General features: G+C 47.9%; 1 protein-coding gene and 1 long non-coding RNA gene across 5 annotated transcripts in view; one reads left to right on the top strand and one right to left on the bottom strand.

The window, feature by feature from the left end:
• Positions 1-4504: 4504 nt before the first annotated feature.
• Positions 4505-15992, bottom strand: LOC118539048 (uncharacterized). 4 transcript variants are annotated; one of them, XR_013448824.1, is made up of 5 exons: positions 14450-14581; positions 7286-7426; positions 6792-6889; positions 6501-6693; positions 4505-4711 (listed from the first exon to the last, which is right to left on the bottom strand). It is a non-coding gene; the product is annotated as an uncharacterized LOC118539048 (long non-coding RNA). The 4 variants fall into 4 exon arrangements; XR_013448823.1 differs by lacking the exons at positions 7286-7426; positions 14450-14581 and adding an exon at positions 15888-15987; XR_004918920.2 differs by lacking the exons at positions 7286-7426; positions 14450-14581 and adding an exon at positions 15888-15964 and having other exon boundaries at positions 6792-6997.
• HS3ST2 (heparan sulfate-glucosamine 3-sulfotransferase 2) overlaps positions 15364-17440 on the top strand; it is a 94303-nt gene continuing 92226 nt past the window's right edge. Inside the window, exon 1 of the mRNA XM_036097343.2 lies at positions 15364-16279. Coding sequence (XP_035953236.2) covers positions 15792-16279 — 488 coding nt within the window. The 5' untranslated portion in view covers positions 15364-15791. The remainder of the gene's footprint in view (positions 16280-17440) is intronic.

Here is a 17440-nt window from a genome sequence, read left to right as displayed (position 1 = left end):
AGATATGATACAACTCATTTTCATAACAACATATATTTATATTAGTACCTATATACCAAATCTGGGGAAGTCTGAACCTTGACCTAAACCTCATATCTTATACAAAAATTAACTGAAAATGATCATCAACATAAAAATGTAAACCCATAAAACTTTTAGAAAAAAAAAAAAGACATGAGAGAAAACCTTCTGGATCTAGAGCCAAAGAGCTCTGAGACTGGACACCAAAAGCACGGTCGTAAAAGGAAAGATTGGTAAATTTGACCTCAAATTTAAACCTCGAATTTAAAATTTGACCTTGAATTAAAAACTTTTGTGTTGCAAAGGAACTGTGAAAAAGACAAAAATATAAGCTGCAGATTGGGGACAGTGGGAGGGACTGGTACTCAGGCAGCAAGATGTGCAAACCATGCATCCAACAAAAGACTAGTATTTAGAATATATAAGGAACTCTCAAGACTCAGCAGTAAACAAAAAATTAGAGAATGGGCCAAAGACATGAGAAGACTTTTCCCCCAATAAGATATGCAGATGGAAAATAAGCCCACGAAAAAATGTTCAATGTGATTAGCGATCAGGGAGACATAAGTAAAAAACAACAATAAGAGACCACTAGTTACCTAGCAGAATGGCTAAAATAAAAAAAATCGTGACAACACCAAATGCTGGTAAGGATGCAGAGAAACTGGATCGCTCACATAGCAGAAGAGAGGATGGCTAGTCTGGAAAACAGTTGGGCAGTTTCTTAGAAAGTCAAGATGCAACCACCATTGGATCCAGCATTTCATCTCTTGGGCATTTATCCCAGAGAAGTGAAAACGTATGTCCGCATAAAAATCCGTACGTGAATGTTCACAGCAGCTCTACTTAAAATTGGCAAAATTGGAAAACCCAAATGTCCTTCATTGGGTAAATGATTAAAGAAAAGGATACATCCACGCTAGGAAATACTACTCAGGCTCACTTTAAAAATATCTAAGCATAAAAGGAGGGGATGATCTAAAGAAATGTTATCGAAGTAATCCTATTGTTGGTACACAGGTAGGGCAGAAGTCACGGAGGTGCCACATAAATGACTGAAATTCAAGGCACACTACCCTGGAATATGCCCAATTCCCTGCTGTCTCTCTCTAAGGAATCTGCACGGTGCACAGGGCACAGAAAATTAAAGAACCTCAATAAATACGATCCACATCTTTCCTCCTTCCCTTTTATTCATTCATACTTAGAAGGGGGGATTCTAGACATTAATACATCGCCTCCTCTGTATGTTAATAAACGATCTGAAATGAACAGTGGTCCTTGGAGCTCCCAATACCATTACACAGGGGTTGGGGTGGGTCTGGAGGCAGAGATAGGGCTGGGGGATTAGGGAAGAGGCAGTCGCCGATGAAAATAGAGAAGCATTTTCAAGGTCTGCAGCTAAGCCTCAAGCCATCACTGGATAAGCAAGGAAGTGCTAGAAAGTTGTTTGTGTGAAATGGAGTGTAAACTGCAAACATGTTATAGAGGTGGAGGGGAAGGGACAGAAGGAGGGACTCACAGAGGAAGCATTAGCCCCCACCCTAAATAGGAGACTGTAGGAGTCTGGCGGTCCTTATTTATGCGATACCAGATAGCACTGCAGCTCACACTCCGTGTGTTTGCTGCCTCGTCTCCATCAACAGATGGAGGTAATAAAGAGGCTAAAAATGGAAACACGAACTGGTGTGTAGCTTTGTTATGGCAGTTTGTCACAGAACAGTCAAGAATCCCTCGCCGGTAAGTGTGCTTGTCAAGGTCACCCGTGACCTCTTTGGCATTAAATCTAACAGACACTTGGCTGGCCGGGCTGTAGCAAGACCAGGGAGGCCAGTCTCTTGGGGCATGAGGTTGGCCGCTGCCCACTTGCGATCACCCGGGCTCAGGCAATGGTTTGGCTTCCCTGGGGCTTCTGGAGGCCGTTAGTTTCAGCTTTGGTCAATAGCCTATGTAATTAATCAACTTAAAGGGAGTGCTGGTTAGCAATGGTTCTTGACCCTGGCTGCACACTAATCACCTAGGGAGCTTTAAAAATACCAGGCCTAGGGGCGCCTGGGTGGCTCAGTCGTTAAGCGTCTGCCTTCGGCTCAGGTCATGATCCCAGGGTCCTGGGATCGAGCCCCGCGTCGGGCTCCCTGCACAGCGGGAAGCCTGCTTCTCCCTCTCCCACTCCCCCTGCTTGTGTTCCCTCTCTCGCTGTGTCTCTCTCTGTCAAATAAATAAATAAAATCTTTAAAAAAAAAAAAATACCAGGCCTAGACCTCACCTAGGACCAGTCGGTGGGGCTGAATATAAGCCATTTTTTAAAAGCACCCCAGGTGATTCTCATGTGCAGCCCAGCTGAGAGCCAACAGGCTAGATCATTAAGGGGCCAAGTTCAGACACACATGAGGGATGGCAATCTTGTTCCTTCTCTAATCTGTGACTTCCTCCCTCTTCCTAGTACACTCTGAATTGGGGTGGAGATACAGGATTAGCATTGAGAGAGCAAGAGACCATAATTTATATAAGCAAAAACCAACAGATGCAGTTTTAAGATTGCTTCTAATTTTGTATTAATAATGCTCTAATGAACCAGTCACCTTATGTTGCAAACCTCTGCACGGATCCATAATCTATTTTCTTGGGATAAATTCCTACTCTGATTAAAAAGGTATGGATACTTTCTCAAGTTTCAATAATTCAAAAATTACTGGCCAACTTGGTTGGTAATAAATTCTATTTAATATTATTTTACTTTGCACTTCTTTGATGTTCATTAATTCCGTTTGTATATTAGTCACTTGTATTTCTTTTCTGAAGTGGCTATTCATGTGCTTTGACCATTTTTCCATTGTGGTGTTCAGTTTTGCTGATTTTTGGTTTTTGTTGTTGTTTTTTAAAGATTTTATTTATTTAATTGAGAGAGAAAGAGACAGCGAGAGAGGGAACACAAGCAGGGGGAGTGGGAGAGGGAGAAGCAGGCTTCCCACTGAGCAGGGAGCCTGATGTGGGGCTCGATCCCAAGACCCTGGGATCATGACCTGAGCCGAAGGCAGTCGCTTGCTTAACCAACTGAGCCACCCAGGTGCCCCTTTTGCTGATTTTTGAAGAGTCTTTATATATGACAGTATTAATGGTTATTAATATATGACATATTAATGGTATATTAACATATATTACAGTATGACTTGTGTGTCATGCACATTGCCAATATTTTCTTGGTGCATTTGATTTTGAGACTTTTAGGTATAGAAGTGTAAATTGTATATGGAGCCAAATTTCCCAGTCTTATCCTCTATGGTATCTTTCACTACTTTTAGGTTTATCAAGTTTCTTTTTATTTTAAATTGTTCTTATAATTATTTTATGGTCTAATTTCCAACATTAAATACTTTGATTCATCTGGAATTTCTTTTGGCAAAGAAACTGCCTTAATTTCAACACCCAAATGGCATCTCCATCACATACTGAACATAAGGGCCCTGTTGTGAGCTTTCTCTTTTGCCCTGCTGATCATTCTGTCTGTTCTGTCTTGAGCTGAGACCACACTGCTTTAATAGTGTCACTTTATCATTTACTTTAAGATCTTCCAAAAAGTACAGTTGACCCTTGAATAACATGGGTTTGAACTGTGTGGGTCCACTTACAGGTGGATTTTTTTTTGATGAATAAAATCTAATACCATGAATGTATTTTCTCTTCCTTAGGACTTTTTTTTTTTTTAAAGATTTATTTATTTGAGAGAGAGAGTGTGCATGAGAAGGGGTAGGGTCCGAGGGAGAAGCAGACTCCCCACTGAGTAGGGAACCCAATGCGGGACTCGATCCTGGGACTTCAAGATCATGACCTGAGCCAAAGGCAGTCGCTTAACCGACTGAGCCACTCAGGCGCCCCTCCTTAGGACTTTCTTAATAGCATTTTCTTTTCTCTAGTTTACTTTATTCTAAGAATACAGTATAGAATACATATAACTTATATTTTTTACAGATTTTATTTGAGAGAGAGAGAGCACATGAGGGGGGGAGGGTCAGAGGGAGAAGCAGACTCCCTGCTGAGCAGGGAGCCCGATGTGGGACTCGATCCTGGGACTCCAGGATCATGACCTGAGTTGAAGGCAGACGCTTAACCAACTGAGCCACCCAGGTGCCCCGAATACATATAACTTCTAAAATATGTGTTCACTGACTATATTATTGGTAAGGCTTCTGGTCAACAGTAGGCTATTAACTGTTAAGTTTTGGGGGAGTCAAAAGTTATACATGGATTTTCGATTGCGTGGAGGACTGGTACCCCTAACCCCTATATTGTTCAAGGGTCAACTGTGTATCATTCTTTTTCTTATTTTCAAAAGTATTCTGTCTATTCTTTGATTCTTCCTTGAATAGTATTTTAGAAACTCTTATAAGATTATTACAAAATTAATGCATATTAAGACAATATTGTTTGCAAATATTGACAGATCTGTGGAACCAAAGAGAGAGTCCACACATGGGAAACATAGTATTTTTTAAAAAGATTTTATTTATTTATTTGAGAGAGAGAGAGTGCACACGTGCGAGCAGAGGGAGAGGGAGATAATCTCCAGCAGAGTCCTCGCTGAGCCCAGAGCTGGTTGCGGAGTTTGAGCTCATGACCCTGAGCCAAAATCAAGAGTCGCACACTCAACCAACTGAGCCACCCAGGTGCCCAAGGAAACAGTATTTTATATCTGCAAGAGAAGAGAGGACTATTCAGTCATTGATTTCAGACATGTGCTTATCTAACTGGAAAACATTAGAGCACTACCTGAGATCATATACAAAAATAAATTCCGGGAAAATTGGCAAACTCCATGAACAGGTAATTTACAGACAAGGAATCCTAAATGGCCAAGGAACATATAAGAAGAATCTTACCCACAGTGATAATCAGGGGAATGTATATAAAAACAACAATTAGATTATCATTTTTCTTCTGTATGATTGGCAAAATTACTTTTAAAAATATAATCTCTTAATACGTAGCGTTGATGAGGTTGCGGGGGTGGGGGGCGAATTGCTGGGAGGGTATGATCAGCGGAGCCAGTTTGGGAGGATCTATCAAAATTTAAAACACACACCCTATGACCTAGAGGACTCACTCGGAAAAACAGCAGCACGTGCACACGGTAAGAGCAGGTGTAGGCAGGGCTCTACCAGTTGCTAAGATACTGAACTACTTCCCTTTCAAGTTGGTAGACAGCCCCCACCTCAAGTCCTGCAAGGGCCGTTGACTCCCACTGCCCAGGCCACTTGAACCTTCTCCCCTCCCCCCCATACTGTCCTGTGATCAACAATTTAAGAGTTAGAGTCAATGCCGGAGATTAACTCCCAGACCCCCTTCCAGCTCTGGGCCCACAGTCTATTCAAACCAACAGAACCTATTCACATTCCCACCCATCCAGAACGAGAGTGCCTGTCCCAGCTTTCCTCGCAGCCAGGGGTGGCCCCGTGATGGAATTCCAGCCAATGAGAAGTGAGCAGACATTCGCGTGGGACTGTTGGGAAATCTCGGGAGGGGGGATGAACACCCTCTTCCCCTTCCTCCATGCAGTCCCCGGGACGGAGGAGGTGCTTATGGGGACTGCAGCACCCAACTTCAAGCACAAGCAGGGGGGACACATCCAGGGTTACCCAGAGCTAGAAGCTCAGGTGCCTGGGAACTCCGTGGAGCCACCATGCTGACCCAGACCACCTCCTTCTGGACTTCCTTTATTTTATTTTTTTAAGATTTTATTTATTTATTTGACAGTGAGAGAGAAAGCACACACAAGCAGGGGGAGCAGCAGAGGGAGGGGGAGAAGCAGACTCCCCACTGGGCAGGGAGCCCTATGTGGGGCTTGATCCCAGGACCCTGAGATCATGACCTGAGCCGAAGGCAGCCACTTAACTGACTGAGCCACCCAGGCGCCCCTGGACTTCCTTTAAATGAGACAAATGAATATCCTATTCAAACTGCTGCTACTTTGGGCTTCTCAGTCATAGGCAGTCACATTTAATCACAATGGATACAAAGGTAAATGCCTATTAACAGGGAACTGACTAAATCACCCATGATATGTAAACAGTATAAATTGTAAACAACCTGAGGCATCAAATGTTCGATGAAATACTTTGCAGAGGTCGAGGTACATCTACAGGCATTAACCACGTGGAGTGAAAAAAAGCAAGGTGCAGAATATCCTCATCATCTATGTACTCTCCACTCCAAACCCCTAATAAACTCGGCCGGGTTTTCCTAGTTTTCTAGACAGGAAAGCACAGAAGAAAGACTAAAAGTAGACTACGTACGCTGTGCCAATGTTAGGAACTTTTGGGGAGAGAAGAAAAATTGCTGGGGGATGGTCAAAGGGCCCCTCCTCTTTGGCTCCGCCATCCTACCTTCATACAAAAAGAATGATTCGTGTACTACCTGAATGGTACGAATTAATTAGGTTTCCCACCTACCCACCAGCTGACCTTCTCAAACTGTCTACTTGCCTGCAGCTTGCTGCCTGCAGGGTCCACATGTGAGAGCTGTCAGAGCTGAAGACCCGGACTTGGAGGGGCAGCCTCTCTGGCACACACAGATTAGCTCGACAGCCACCACCTGAGTGCTCTGTGTTGGAGAAGTTCACGGTTCTTTCAGAGCCCCTCTGTCACACAGATTGTATTGCTTACAATACCACTGCGTCTAAAGGAATGAAATAAAGGTATTAACCTACAAGGACAAAGAAAGTGAGAGGACATAACAGCTAATGAGAAATTACAATAAAACACCAGAAGCACTACCTGGCACGGCAGAGCCGACAAAGTCGAACCGAACACTGGAAACAGGAACGACTGCCTGAGAGGATCGCCAAAAGCTCAGTACTCAGACGCATCGGGTGCTGCGGGAAGCGGGGGAGAGGTGCCAGGCTGAGCAGCCGGCCCCCCCAGGTATCGCCTGCCGTGCACGCCGCTGGGAATGTGTGCTGCCCACTCTCCAGTCACTTGTTCTATAGAAAACGTGACTCAGGTGAGCTCCAGGCATGGCAATCTCACAGAGTGCAGAAAAGGAGAGGTGCGCTGGTATGAACCAAGGGGAGAGGTTAAAATCACCCTCTTATGGAGTATTTATTCCTGAGTCCCCTGCAGTGTCTTCTGATTCTCATTTTGCAATGAGGTCAATTCTGAGACTCCTCATTGCTTGAGAATAGTGGGGAGGCAGGGGTACGGGGTGGAGGGGAATGATCTGGGCAGCTGACAGTTTTATTTTGGGTTTACTATCTCCCAACAATTCTTACCAGGTTGACAATGCTTTAGTCCCTGGGGTGGATCCTCCCTCTGGATGAGCTGAGAAGCCACAGAGGGCTTTCAACAGAAGGATCCCTCTCACTGTTGAGAAGATCTTAGGAAGACTGGGTGGGGGCTAGATCGATCAGTGTCTGGTCAGGAAAAGGGAAACACTCTAGGTATTTCAAACAGAAATGATTTAATACAGGAGATTGGTTCTAAAAGTACTGGAAGGGTAGATGGCGCCAAAAGGGAAGGATGGAGTTACTGCGAAATGAGTAAGTTCAGGAGCTGCCCCCACCCAGGCCGGAGAAGCAAAAGGGAAAATGTTAGCAGAGCCCACGACTGCTACATCGCTGTGCGTTCCGGAGCATCTGGAACTGTCTGCAGCCTCAGGGACCACAGCCACACCCACCTAGCAGCAAGCCAGGCGGTCACACTCCCCTACTGCAGGATCCTCTGGACCCCAAAGGTGTCTAAGAGGTGGAGGGTCTGCTATACCCATGAGTTCTGTGCTGCTGAGGCCACAGGAACATGCACTCCAAGCTACTCGAACAAATTTGAAGCCTGCTAGGATATTAGCAGTGGAGGTGGTGAGAGGCAGTCAAATTCAGTATATATTCTGGGTGGGGAGGGACAACAGGATTTGCTCACAAATCAGATGTGGGGTATGACAGAGAAGTCAAGGCCAACTCCAGATTATTCTTTTTTTTAAAAGATTTTTATTTATTTATATATTTAGATTTTATTTATTTGACAGAGAGAGGGAGTGCACAAGCAGGGGGAGGGGCAGAGGGAGAGGGAGAAGCAGGCTCCCCGCTGAGCAAGGAGCCTGATGCGGGGGCTCAATCCCAGGACCCTGGGATTATGACTTGAGCCAAAGGCAGATGTTGAACCAACTGAGCCACCCAGGTGCCCCTGAAGATTTTTATTTATTTGAAAGAGAGAGAGAGAGAGAGAGAGCACAGCAAGGGGAAGGGGAGAGGGAGAAGCAGACTCCTTGCTGAGCAGGGAGCCTGACGTGGGGCTCAATCCCAGGACCCTGAGCCGAAGGCAGATGCTTAACTGACTGAGCCACCCAGGCGCCCCTAACTCTAGATTATTCTTGGCTTGAGCAAATGGAAGATGAGAATTGCCATTTACTTCGATGACCAAAATTACAATGACAGCAGGTTTTAGGGAACTAGTAAGAGTTTGGTTTGCAACATATTTAGGTGGAGATGCCTGTTAGCCCTCCAGGCAGACGTGTCTCAGTAGACATTCCAGGGAAAGGAGCTGCAAATTTGAGATGCAGTAGTATATGAAGGGATACACACAGGAGACCTTTGGTGTCACTAAGGGAGGGGGTCTTGACAGGAAAGAGATTAATTTTCAAGGACCAATCCCTGGGGTACTCCAAGTGAGAGGTCAGGGAGGTAAAAATAGGCCATCAAAGGAAACTCAGGAGCAGAAAAGTGAGAAAAACACTTTGTGGCATCTTCCAATCCTGGTGAACAAAGAGTTTCGGGAAGAAAAGGGGGTCGGCTGTGCCACGGGCTGTCCCTAGGTCAAGTCCCACTAAGATGAAGAGTTGGCTTGAGTTTCGCACAATGGATGGCACTGGTGACCTCCAGAAGAACAGCTTCAGAGGGGAGGTGGGAGCATACACCTGACTGGGATGGGCTTAGGGTGAGGGGATGGAGAGAGATGGGAAGCAGTGAGTAGAGCTCACCCTTGAAGAGCTGAGCTATATAGAGAAGGATGAAAATGGTGCTCCAGTTGGAGAGAGAGATGAGGTCAAGACAGGGTTGCTTGCCTCTTTTCTTTTGGAGATGGGAGAGATATCAGTTTATTGATACGCTGATGGGAAGGACCCAGTGGAGAGGGGACACTGGTAACGAGGGAGAAAAAGGGAAGGCTTCCTGGAGTCATGTCCTTGAGTAGATGGAAACAGACTGGATAGAGTACACAGATGGAGGGGCTGACCTGATCAAGGAACAAAGACCACGAACTCCCATTCAAGAGAGAAAATAAAGTATGTGAACATAGCTACAGGCAGGTGGGTAGAGGTGGAGTAAGAGCTCTTTTCCAGTTGCTTCTATTAGCCAGTGAAGTCTGGAGGAAGCAAGGCCATCAGATGATCAGGATTGGGAGGAGCTGCTTGAGGATTGAGAAGAGGGGAGAAGGAACCAAATAGTTACATAGGAGAACCGAGAATGAATGGACAAGGGAAATGTAGCATGATTGCCAGGAAATGTGAAGGGTCCACTTGAGATTAGAAATGATGAGTTTTAAGTGGGACTAGTCATCATGCTTGTGCATTTGCTGTGTTCAGCTGTGTGGGTGCAGGCACTGGGCACTGAGTGGGCAGAAAGTTGATTTTAACCAGAAAATATAGCACAGTGAGAAAGGATCAAGGGGGTAGACGGCATAAACAAAAAGTGACTATATATCATGTTTATCTGTGCAGAGGGGGCATGAGGGGGGTGATCAATGAATAGAAAATCCAGTCCTTTAAGATAAGTTATTCCATGTCCTCATGCTAAAATTGTTGTCCTCCAGGCAGAGGGGTCTTTGGGGATATTAGCTATTTCTCTAACAAGCATTTACTGAACACTTGCCACGAACTAGGTCCAGAATGGATATGTGGTTACTTCCCTAGAAGCATTTAAAGTATCAGGAAGATAAGTTGGATCCAAAGCAGGAGGGATCTTAGGTGATTACTGAGAACACAGGTTGACTTTATTTTATTGTCAATAAAAATTTTTAAGTGGGTTGAAAGATAAAGATCTAGTTGAAAAATACATATCTCTATCAATCAAAATAAGTAAAAAAAGAATTTATGGATGGATATAACTGAAAAGTTTGCAGTATAATAATGGCTAATGTTTACTGAGGGCTTACTGTTAGCCAGGCTCTGTTCTGAGTGCATTACATTTATAATCTTGTTTTATCTCACTAGCAGAGCCAGGATTTAACTCAGGCAGCCTGTTTCCAGACACTGCACTCCTAACCACTATGCTTTACTGTCTCTTGAAGAGACAGCTTCAGGCAAAGCTGGATCCAGGGATTCAAACACTATTACTGGGACTCAGTCTTTCCCTTTCACTCTGCTTACTTACATGTTGAATTAGTTCATAAGCGTGTTCAGTTCTCTCCATTCATGGTAGCTGCAAGCTTACCCCATACTTAGAAAAGCAAGCAACCTATTTTCTCTTTCTGAAAGTACTAGACCTACATAGGTCTGTATTTAATGATATAAAATAGATTCACCATATTGTCAAGCATAAAAGCATTTTACAAAACAATAGATATGGGCTGACCCATAAACTAACAAACACATGTATAATTGGAAGGATGTAAAAAACATTAAGTGATAGTTATTTCTGAGTCTTGTTATTTGGGGGACTTTTTTCTTTTTGCTTCTCAGGATTTTCAATTGTTTCTACATTCAGGATATTACTACAGAGTAATAATGTTGAGGGAAACAGAAAACGCAATGCAAGCCAACAAATATATCTCCCTAAGTTGTTCTCTGTAGCTAGGTACTCTTCTTATACCACTAAGATCTGCATTTCAGCAATGGATAAACCGGGGGGTCACCAGTGGTGACATTCTCATCTGCTTCCATTTGGTTAAAGACAAGGAGACGAGAGGGAGTATCACCAGGTACTTCCGGGTCAGCTCTACCACATTATTGGACAAGGTTAGTATCTTCCCAGACATTACAAATAATCCACTCTGGATAAATTTTGAAATGAAATATTAGTTTTTTCTTGGAAGACCTAACAGGGTAATAGTGGTCTGTGGTCCATCAAGGAGGAGAAAGGAGATCAGGAATCCAGGGGAGTCCCAACATGAATATGCAGCCCAGATTCTAAGTACCAGGCTGATCTGGAACTAGCTGTTTAGTCCCTGGCCCCCAAGGGGTTTACAGTCACATTAAGAAGGCAAGATGGTAAGATAAGGTGAGCAGAAGACTGTGTGGGTTACATAATGCAGGATGGGAGGTGGGGCACGAAACAGTTCTGACCCAAGGGAAGGCTATGGGTGAAGCTGATCATCAGCCTCCCCATTCTGGCTTTTTTTTTTTTTTAAGTTTGGTTGATTGATTGATTTTAGAGAAGCCGGGGGAGGGGGCGGGCTGAGGGAGAGGGACAGAGGGAATCTCAAGCAGGCTCCTTGCTGAGCACGGAGCCCGACTCGGGGCTGGGGGCTGGATCTCATGACCCTGAGATCATGACCAGAGCCAAAATCAAGAGTCAGACACTTAACCAACTGAGTCACCCAGGCGCCCCATTCATGTTTTTTTGCACTGGTTTCCCCCTTCTCCAGCCTGCAGCATCTGGGAGAACATGGAAAAATCAACCTCCTTGAGATGGTTTCCATATTTATAAGATAGGGATACTAATAAGCCCTACGTTATTGGTTTATTGCGGGGATTAAATCAGGTACTGCACCTAAATGCTTAGCCCAGTGCCTGGTGGTCAATACATCATGTCGATGATGATGATGATGATGAAGAAGAAGAATACTGCCAACAGCACAAGTAAACCAACATGGAGACGACAGAAAGTTTGGAATCTTACAAAGTACTTAAAATCAACCATGGTTCCTGGCCTTCCAGATTTGTTCCCTTCTATAGGCAGCATCTGGTCCCTCGAGCTTTCGCCCTCTGACTTTAGCCAGAGCGTGAAGCACATGGAAAACCTTCTCTCATCCTCACTCCCAGTCTGTTCCTAAAGGTATAATATTCATGCACACCCTCCGGCTCAGATGTGAACTCTGCATCTCACACAACCCCTCAAGACCATGTGAGTCCATTTCACAGTCCTTTGCCTCTTAGGAACCACCCTCTTTGGAACATTTTCTCATATTTTACAAAACTCGGCTCTAGGGGGAACAGAATGGAAACTTACACTGAAATACAACTGAATAATAAGGCTTGATTGGGTCCATAGACTTATGGGAAAGAACATTTCCTTGTTTTGTAATTTCAGATCAAGGTCTTAAATGCAGGGCGTAAGAGTGGATGGGAAGATTCAAGAGAATGCTGATGCAAAAGAGCAAATGAAGACTCAAAGGAAGGCAAGAGAAGGATCTGTGTCCTGTGGTTGCTATTCTGTTTATGCGCCCAGTTCCCCCACCTTCTTCATTCTGTGAGCAACTGCTAAGTTCTTTTCCTGTGTGAGCTGTTCCAAATCCCTCTTTTTGCTTCTATTAGCCAAAATCAGCTTCTTTTGCTTGCAACTCAGTAGCCCTTCCTGGTTTATAAATAAAGGGGGTAAAAAGGCAGATAGGAGTGAGAAGAAAATAAGGTCCAAAGAGGAATAGAGTAGATGGAGAGAAGTAGCTGGATCTTAGTACTGTGTCTAATTTTTGAAGGATTCCAGTCCTAGTCCATGCATAATCCTCCCTGATGCTCTCAAAGGAGAATCATGGTACTTCTAGAAAAAAGAGAGGGGTGGGGGATGATAAGCAGGCATGTCCGCTGTCTCACTCCTGAGAAACTCTATCCAAATCACGGTCACTACTCTAGTTGGAAAATTGAAGAGGCAAATCTGCCTGGCTCTGATGGGCTGGAATACCCAGGCATTTCACAGCTTATGAATTCAAAGATAAAAATAATTTTTAAATTGAGCCAAGTAGAGAATGAGGAGAAATAACTACACTCATTTTTTTTTTGCAAGAAAAAATTTCTTGTCAGAGTGGATTAATCCACATTTAACCTTGTAATTCTAACAGTGAAGTGCAGAAATAACAGGTTCACAATGTGAAAAACTGTCGAAGGTCTATCTTAGAGATCCTTCCAACATATTTGTTTTGACATTATTATTAAAAACGTGAGAGAAGAATTAATTAAATTGTACTCAAACACACGGAGATGACATAATGCCAACAGAGTGGTTCATGCCTTGAATAATGGAACCCCAGGAGGTTTTCCTAGTTAATCCTAACTCCCCGTTTTACAGCTGAGAAAACCAAGGCTCAGAAAGGTCAACCCTTGCCCAAGGTACACCTGGAATCGAGGATCAGGCTGCCAGAATTCAACTTTCTACGTTTTCTTTTTGAATAACTGAAAGCTGCATTGTGATTTAAGATTCAAGTAGACATTTGTTAAAAACTGGAGCAGTGAGCTGATGAGACAAGATAAAATTTAATCAGGTCAGATGTGTAAGGACCTACATGTTGGGTCCAAAAAAGCCCACTGTACAAGCACAGTATGGGGTAGATATGCCTTAATCAGCAGCAGTTGTAAGAGACTTAGAGATGGAACTTGGCTATGAGCTTGAGATGTCAGCAGCTTGATGTAGCTACAAGAAAAATATAATGGAGTCGGAGGTGGCATTACTAGAGGCAGAGTTTACAGAAGGGAGGTGAGCATCCCGGTGAACTTTTCAACCTACACCTGGAAGTCCTCATTGGGTCCCAGGTGTCAGGTTTTAGCGGTAATATAGATGTGTTCACACCTGGAAGAGGAGCCTAGCACGGAATGCTGTTAGGAATGATCAAAGGAAGAGAGGGAATTGTAAAGCACTGTCATTAAGAGCTTGAATCCTGGAGTCAGGTTAACCCCAGCCCTGTTGACTACTGATTATGTGTTCATTAAGCCTTAATCTCACTGTCTATAAGTTAGGAATTATAAATGAGTAACCTATCTCCAAAGAGTAAGGAGATAGTGCATGTCAAGTGATATGCACATTACCGGCACCAAACCACTCAATAAATGTTAGCTGCTATTCGAATTAAGGAAGGGAAGTATGTGGGGATAATGGTAACAAACTCATAGGCTGTGGTTGATATTGAGTTAACCTGGGGAGGGCTTGAAACAAAGTTGGTAGTTATGATCTGTACTAGAAGGACTGGCCTAAGGTTTCTAGGATGGGCCTGGTTAATATTCCCTGGCTTGGGCTAAGGTCCACAGAGCCTGATCAGGTTATTCCCTGAAGAAGGATGTTTAGCTTGTGGGGGGAGACGGTAGAGGGGGTGGTGGTCATTAAGACATTCTGTGGGGTAGCACTTGGTGAACACCTGGGCACAGGGATTTGGCATTGCTGTGGGGTGACAACTTAGCTAGCTGCGTTCTTGGGCACTGTGACTTAGGTTTGCTCTGATCCACTAGTGTGGGTCACTCAGGGCAGCACTGGGGTTGGTCACACATGCCTGGTCTGGGCATGGTCACTGTGAGCAATTACTTGGGAGTCATTCGAAGTGGAATTGCTCCTGGATCAGTCCTCCCCTCTTTCTCCTCCTCGTGCCCCTGGGTGAAGTCTGCATCATCCTGGACCTTAGGGACACTGTGGGACCCCGGAACAGCTCCCTGGGGAGCAGTCCGCCGCTAGGGGGCGGCCGTTAAGAGAGGAACCCCCCCCCCACTCCCTCGCGGAGTCCGCGCCTTTGGGGCGCACTCTCCCGCCACGTCCCGGGAACGGTGGGGTGACAGTGGGGTGGGGGCGCATGCTTCATGGGTGTGAGACAGAGCGAGCCGCCTGGGTATGAGTCAGCGCGCGGGGGGCTAGGGAGCTCCGTGAATAGTCACGGAATCTCACGATCGGCTCCTCCACCCATCCCCGTCTAGAGCGCGTGTCCCAGTCCCGCGCGTGTGTGCGCACACGGCACGATGTCCGATTCCAGGCTGTGTGTGTGTCTGGTGAGATGGGGATGAGGGGGACAGGGGAGGGTCCCTGTCGGTGTTTCCACGCCCATGTGGGGTGAGGGGGTGTGTCCTGGTCAGGGTACGTGTGTACCTGTGTGTGTGCTTGCGTGTGTGTGTGTCAGTGTGCGGGACCGTGTATCAGTGTAGAGTGCTTGCGTCTGCGCCCGGGTCTGGATGTTGGCGCAACCCGGACCGGGGTTCCCAGCCCTGGGAGTGGTGGGGGCGTCCAGCCCCCCCGGAGGAGTAAATGCCTCGCCATCCCAAGCCCGCCGGGGCTCCTCAGGAAGCGGCCGGCGCGGGGAGGGCCCGGGGTAGCGCGTCCCTGGGAGGGGCAGGAGAGTGGGGGCGCAGGGGGCGGGCCAGGTCCCAGGGCGGGGCGCGGGCTCGGGGTACCCGCGCGGCTGACGTCAGGCGACTCCTTAAATAGAGCCGGCAGCGCGCGCGGCTCGGCATTTCTCGAGGAGACCGAGCGGGGCCCGCGCCAGCGCCACCGTCCGGTCCGCGCGCCAGCCCGAGGGCCGCGCCGCCGCCGAGCGTTCGGGGCGCCGCGCTCCAACGACCGGGAATGGAGCTTCGGGCGCTGGGCGCACTCCGAAGCCGGCGCACGTGAGACCCGAGGAGCGCCGCCCGGGGCCCCGTGGCCCGGGACGGGGAGATGTGGGACGCGCAGCCGCCTGTGCCCCGAGAAGCCGCCGCCCCCGGGATCCCCGGGCATGGTGCGCGCCCCGGCCGGCAGCGCCCGGGGAAGACGGCGCCCCCCACGCCCGACCCGCGGGGCCGGGGCAGCGCCGCGCCAGCCCTCTAGGCGGCCGCAGGGCCACAGCAGCTCCGCCGCCGGCGCTCCCCGGAAACCATGACCCCCGGCGCGGGCCCATGGAGCCATGGCCTATAGGGTCCTGGGCCGCGCGGGGCCAGCTCAGCCGCGGAGGGCGCGCAGGCTGCTCTTCGCCTTCACGCTCTCGCTCTCCTGCACTTACCTGTGCTACAGCCTCCTGTGCTGCTGCGACGACCTGGGCCAGAGCCGCCTCCTCGGCGCGCCTCGGTGCCTCCGCGGCCCCGGCGCGGGCGGCCAGAAACTTCTCCCGAAGTCCCGCCCCTGCGATCCCCCGGGGCCCACGCCCAGCGCGCCGGGCGCTCCCAGCGCGCCCGCCGCCGCCGCCGCGCCCGCCCCTCGCCTCCCGGCTGCCAACCACTCGGGCTCGGCCAGGACGGGCACCAAGCGGCTGCCCCAAGCCCTCATCGTGGGCGTGAAGAAGGGGGGCACGCGGGCCGTGCTGGAGTTCATCCGCGTGCACCCGGACGTGAGGGCCTTGGGCACCGAGCCCCACTTCTTCGACAGGAACTACGGTCGCGGGCTGGACTGGTACAGGTGAGAGGGAGCGCCCCACTCCGCGCGCCGGGTCCCCAGTCGGGTCCATCCTTAGGGTCTCCTCCTGCGTCTTCTCTCCCCCTTAATCCAGCTCGTTGTGTGGGTTCAGGCTGACAGGTGGGGGGACTCCAGCAGGATTTACTCAGAACTTCCCAGGGATGGTGTAGACCACGCACTTTCTCGAACGGCAAAGGGCAGTTGTTTCTGGAGGCGCCGGAAGGGAAGGGGGGTCTCTAGCCAAACCTCAGGGCGAGCTGGTGGGCTGCCAGCTTGTCCAGCCTCTGGGGTGGAGCAGGGTGCCCGGGGAAGGGGGCCCTCTCCTGACCTTCGCCGATCTTTCCAGGCATCTGAAGGACCTTGAGCAGAGAAGGTCCGAATAGGGCCCCCTTGCGGCGGGGCTCCGCGCTGGCCCTAAGAGAGGTGTGGGGATGAGGAAGGTCCCTTCTGGAGGGTCATTCCCAGCTCCAGGTCTTTGCTGCTGTGCCTCAGCTGAGAGCCCCCAGACGCTCTGACCCTGCGGTAGTGGTCTTGGGTAGTGGCAAGGAACCCTGGATTTGAGTCATGCTGTCACTTAGCTTGAGCAAATACTTGAAACTCTTCGAGCCTCGATTTTCTCATCCATCACAATGGGCAGGAAAATCGTCCCTTCTCTCATCTGCTTTCCGAGGTCTTTCTAAAGTGCCTTCAAGGTGTAAAAAAGACATCTGCCCTGGGTGGTGCTTCCAAACCGGCAGCCGGGATGTGGAATTTGGGATACGGTGAGCACCTCAGATAAGGGTTGGCCGGATCCTAGGGACAGCCAGACTGTCCACTCCTCCGTTGCCCTGCCAGGGATGACAGTCACCCAGGCTGGTGGTGTCTGGGGATAGCCTGAAGCTTCTGGAAGGTGACCACCTCTCCTGTTAAGGGCCCATCCGCCTCCCAACCCCTGTATGGTTCTGTGGTGTAGGACTGGCCCAAACGTGGGCTGAGTCAGGGCGTCCCCCAGGGTGGTGTTGAACACATGGGTCACAGAATTCCCATCATTCACCTGACACCTTGAAGACCTTCTAGAAATGTCTCCATAGTCATAGAGCTGAGGAGTAACATGGTAGCTGACTAGAGTAACAGTAACTAGAGCTAATTTTTAAAAATTGTTTATAAAAATAAACCCTTTAGAGA

Source organism: Halichoerus grypus, chromosome 6 (genome assembly GCF_964656455.1).
Source record: "Halichoerus grypus chromosome 6, mHalGry1.hap1.1, whole genome shotgun sequence".
NCBI classification, from domain to species: Eukaryota; Metazoa; Chordata; class Mammalia; order Carnivora; family Phocidae; genus Halichoerus; species Halichoerus grypus.
This window is presented reverse-complemented; position numbering and strand designations above follow the sequence as displayed.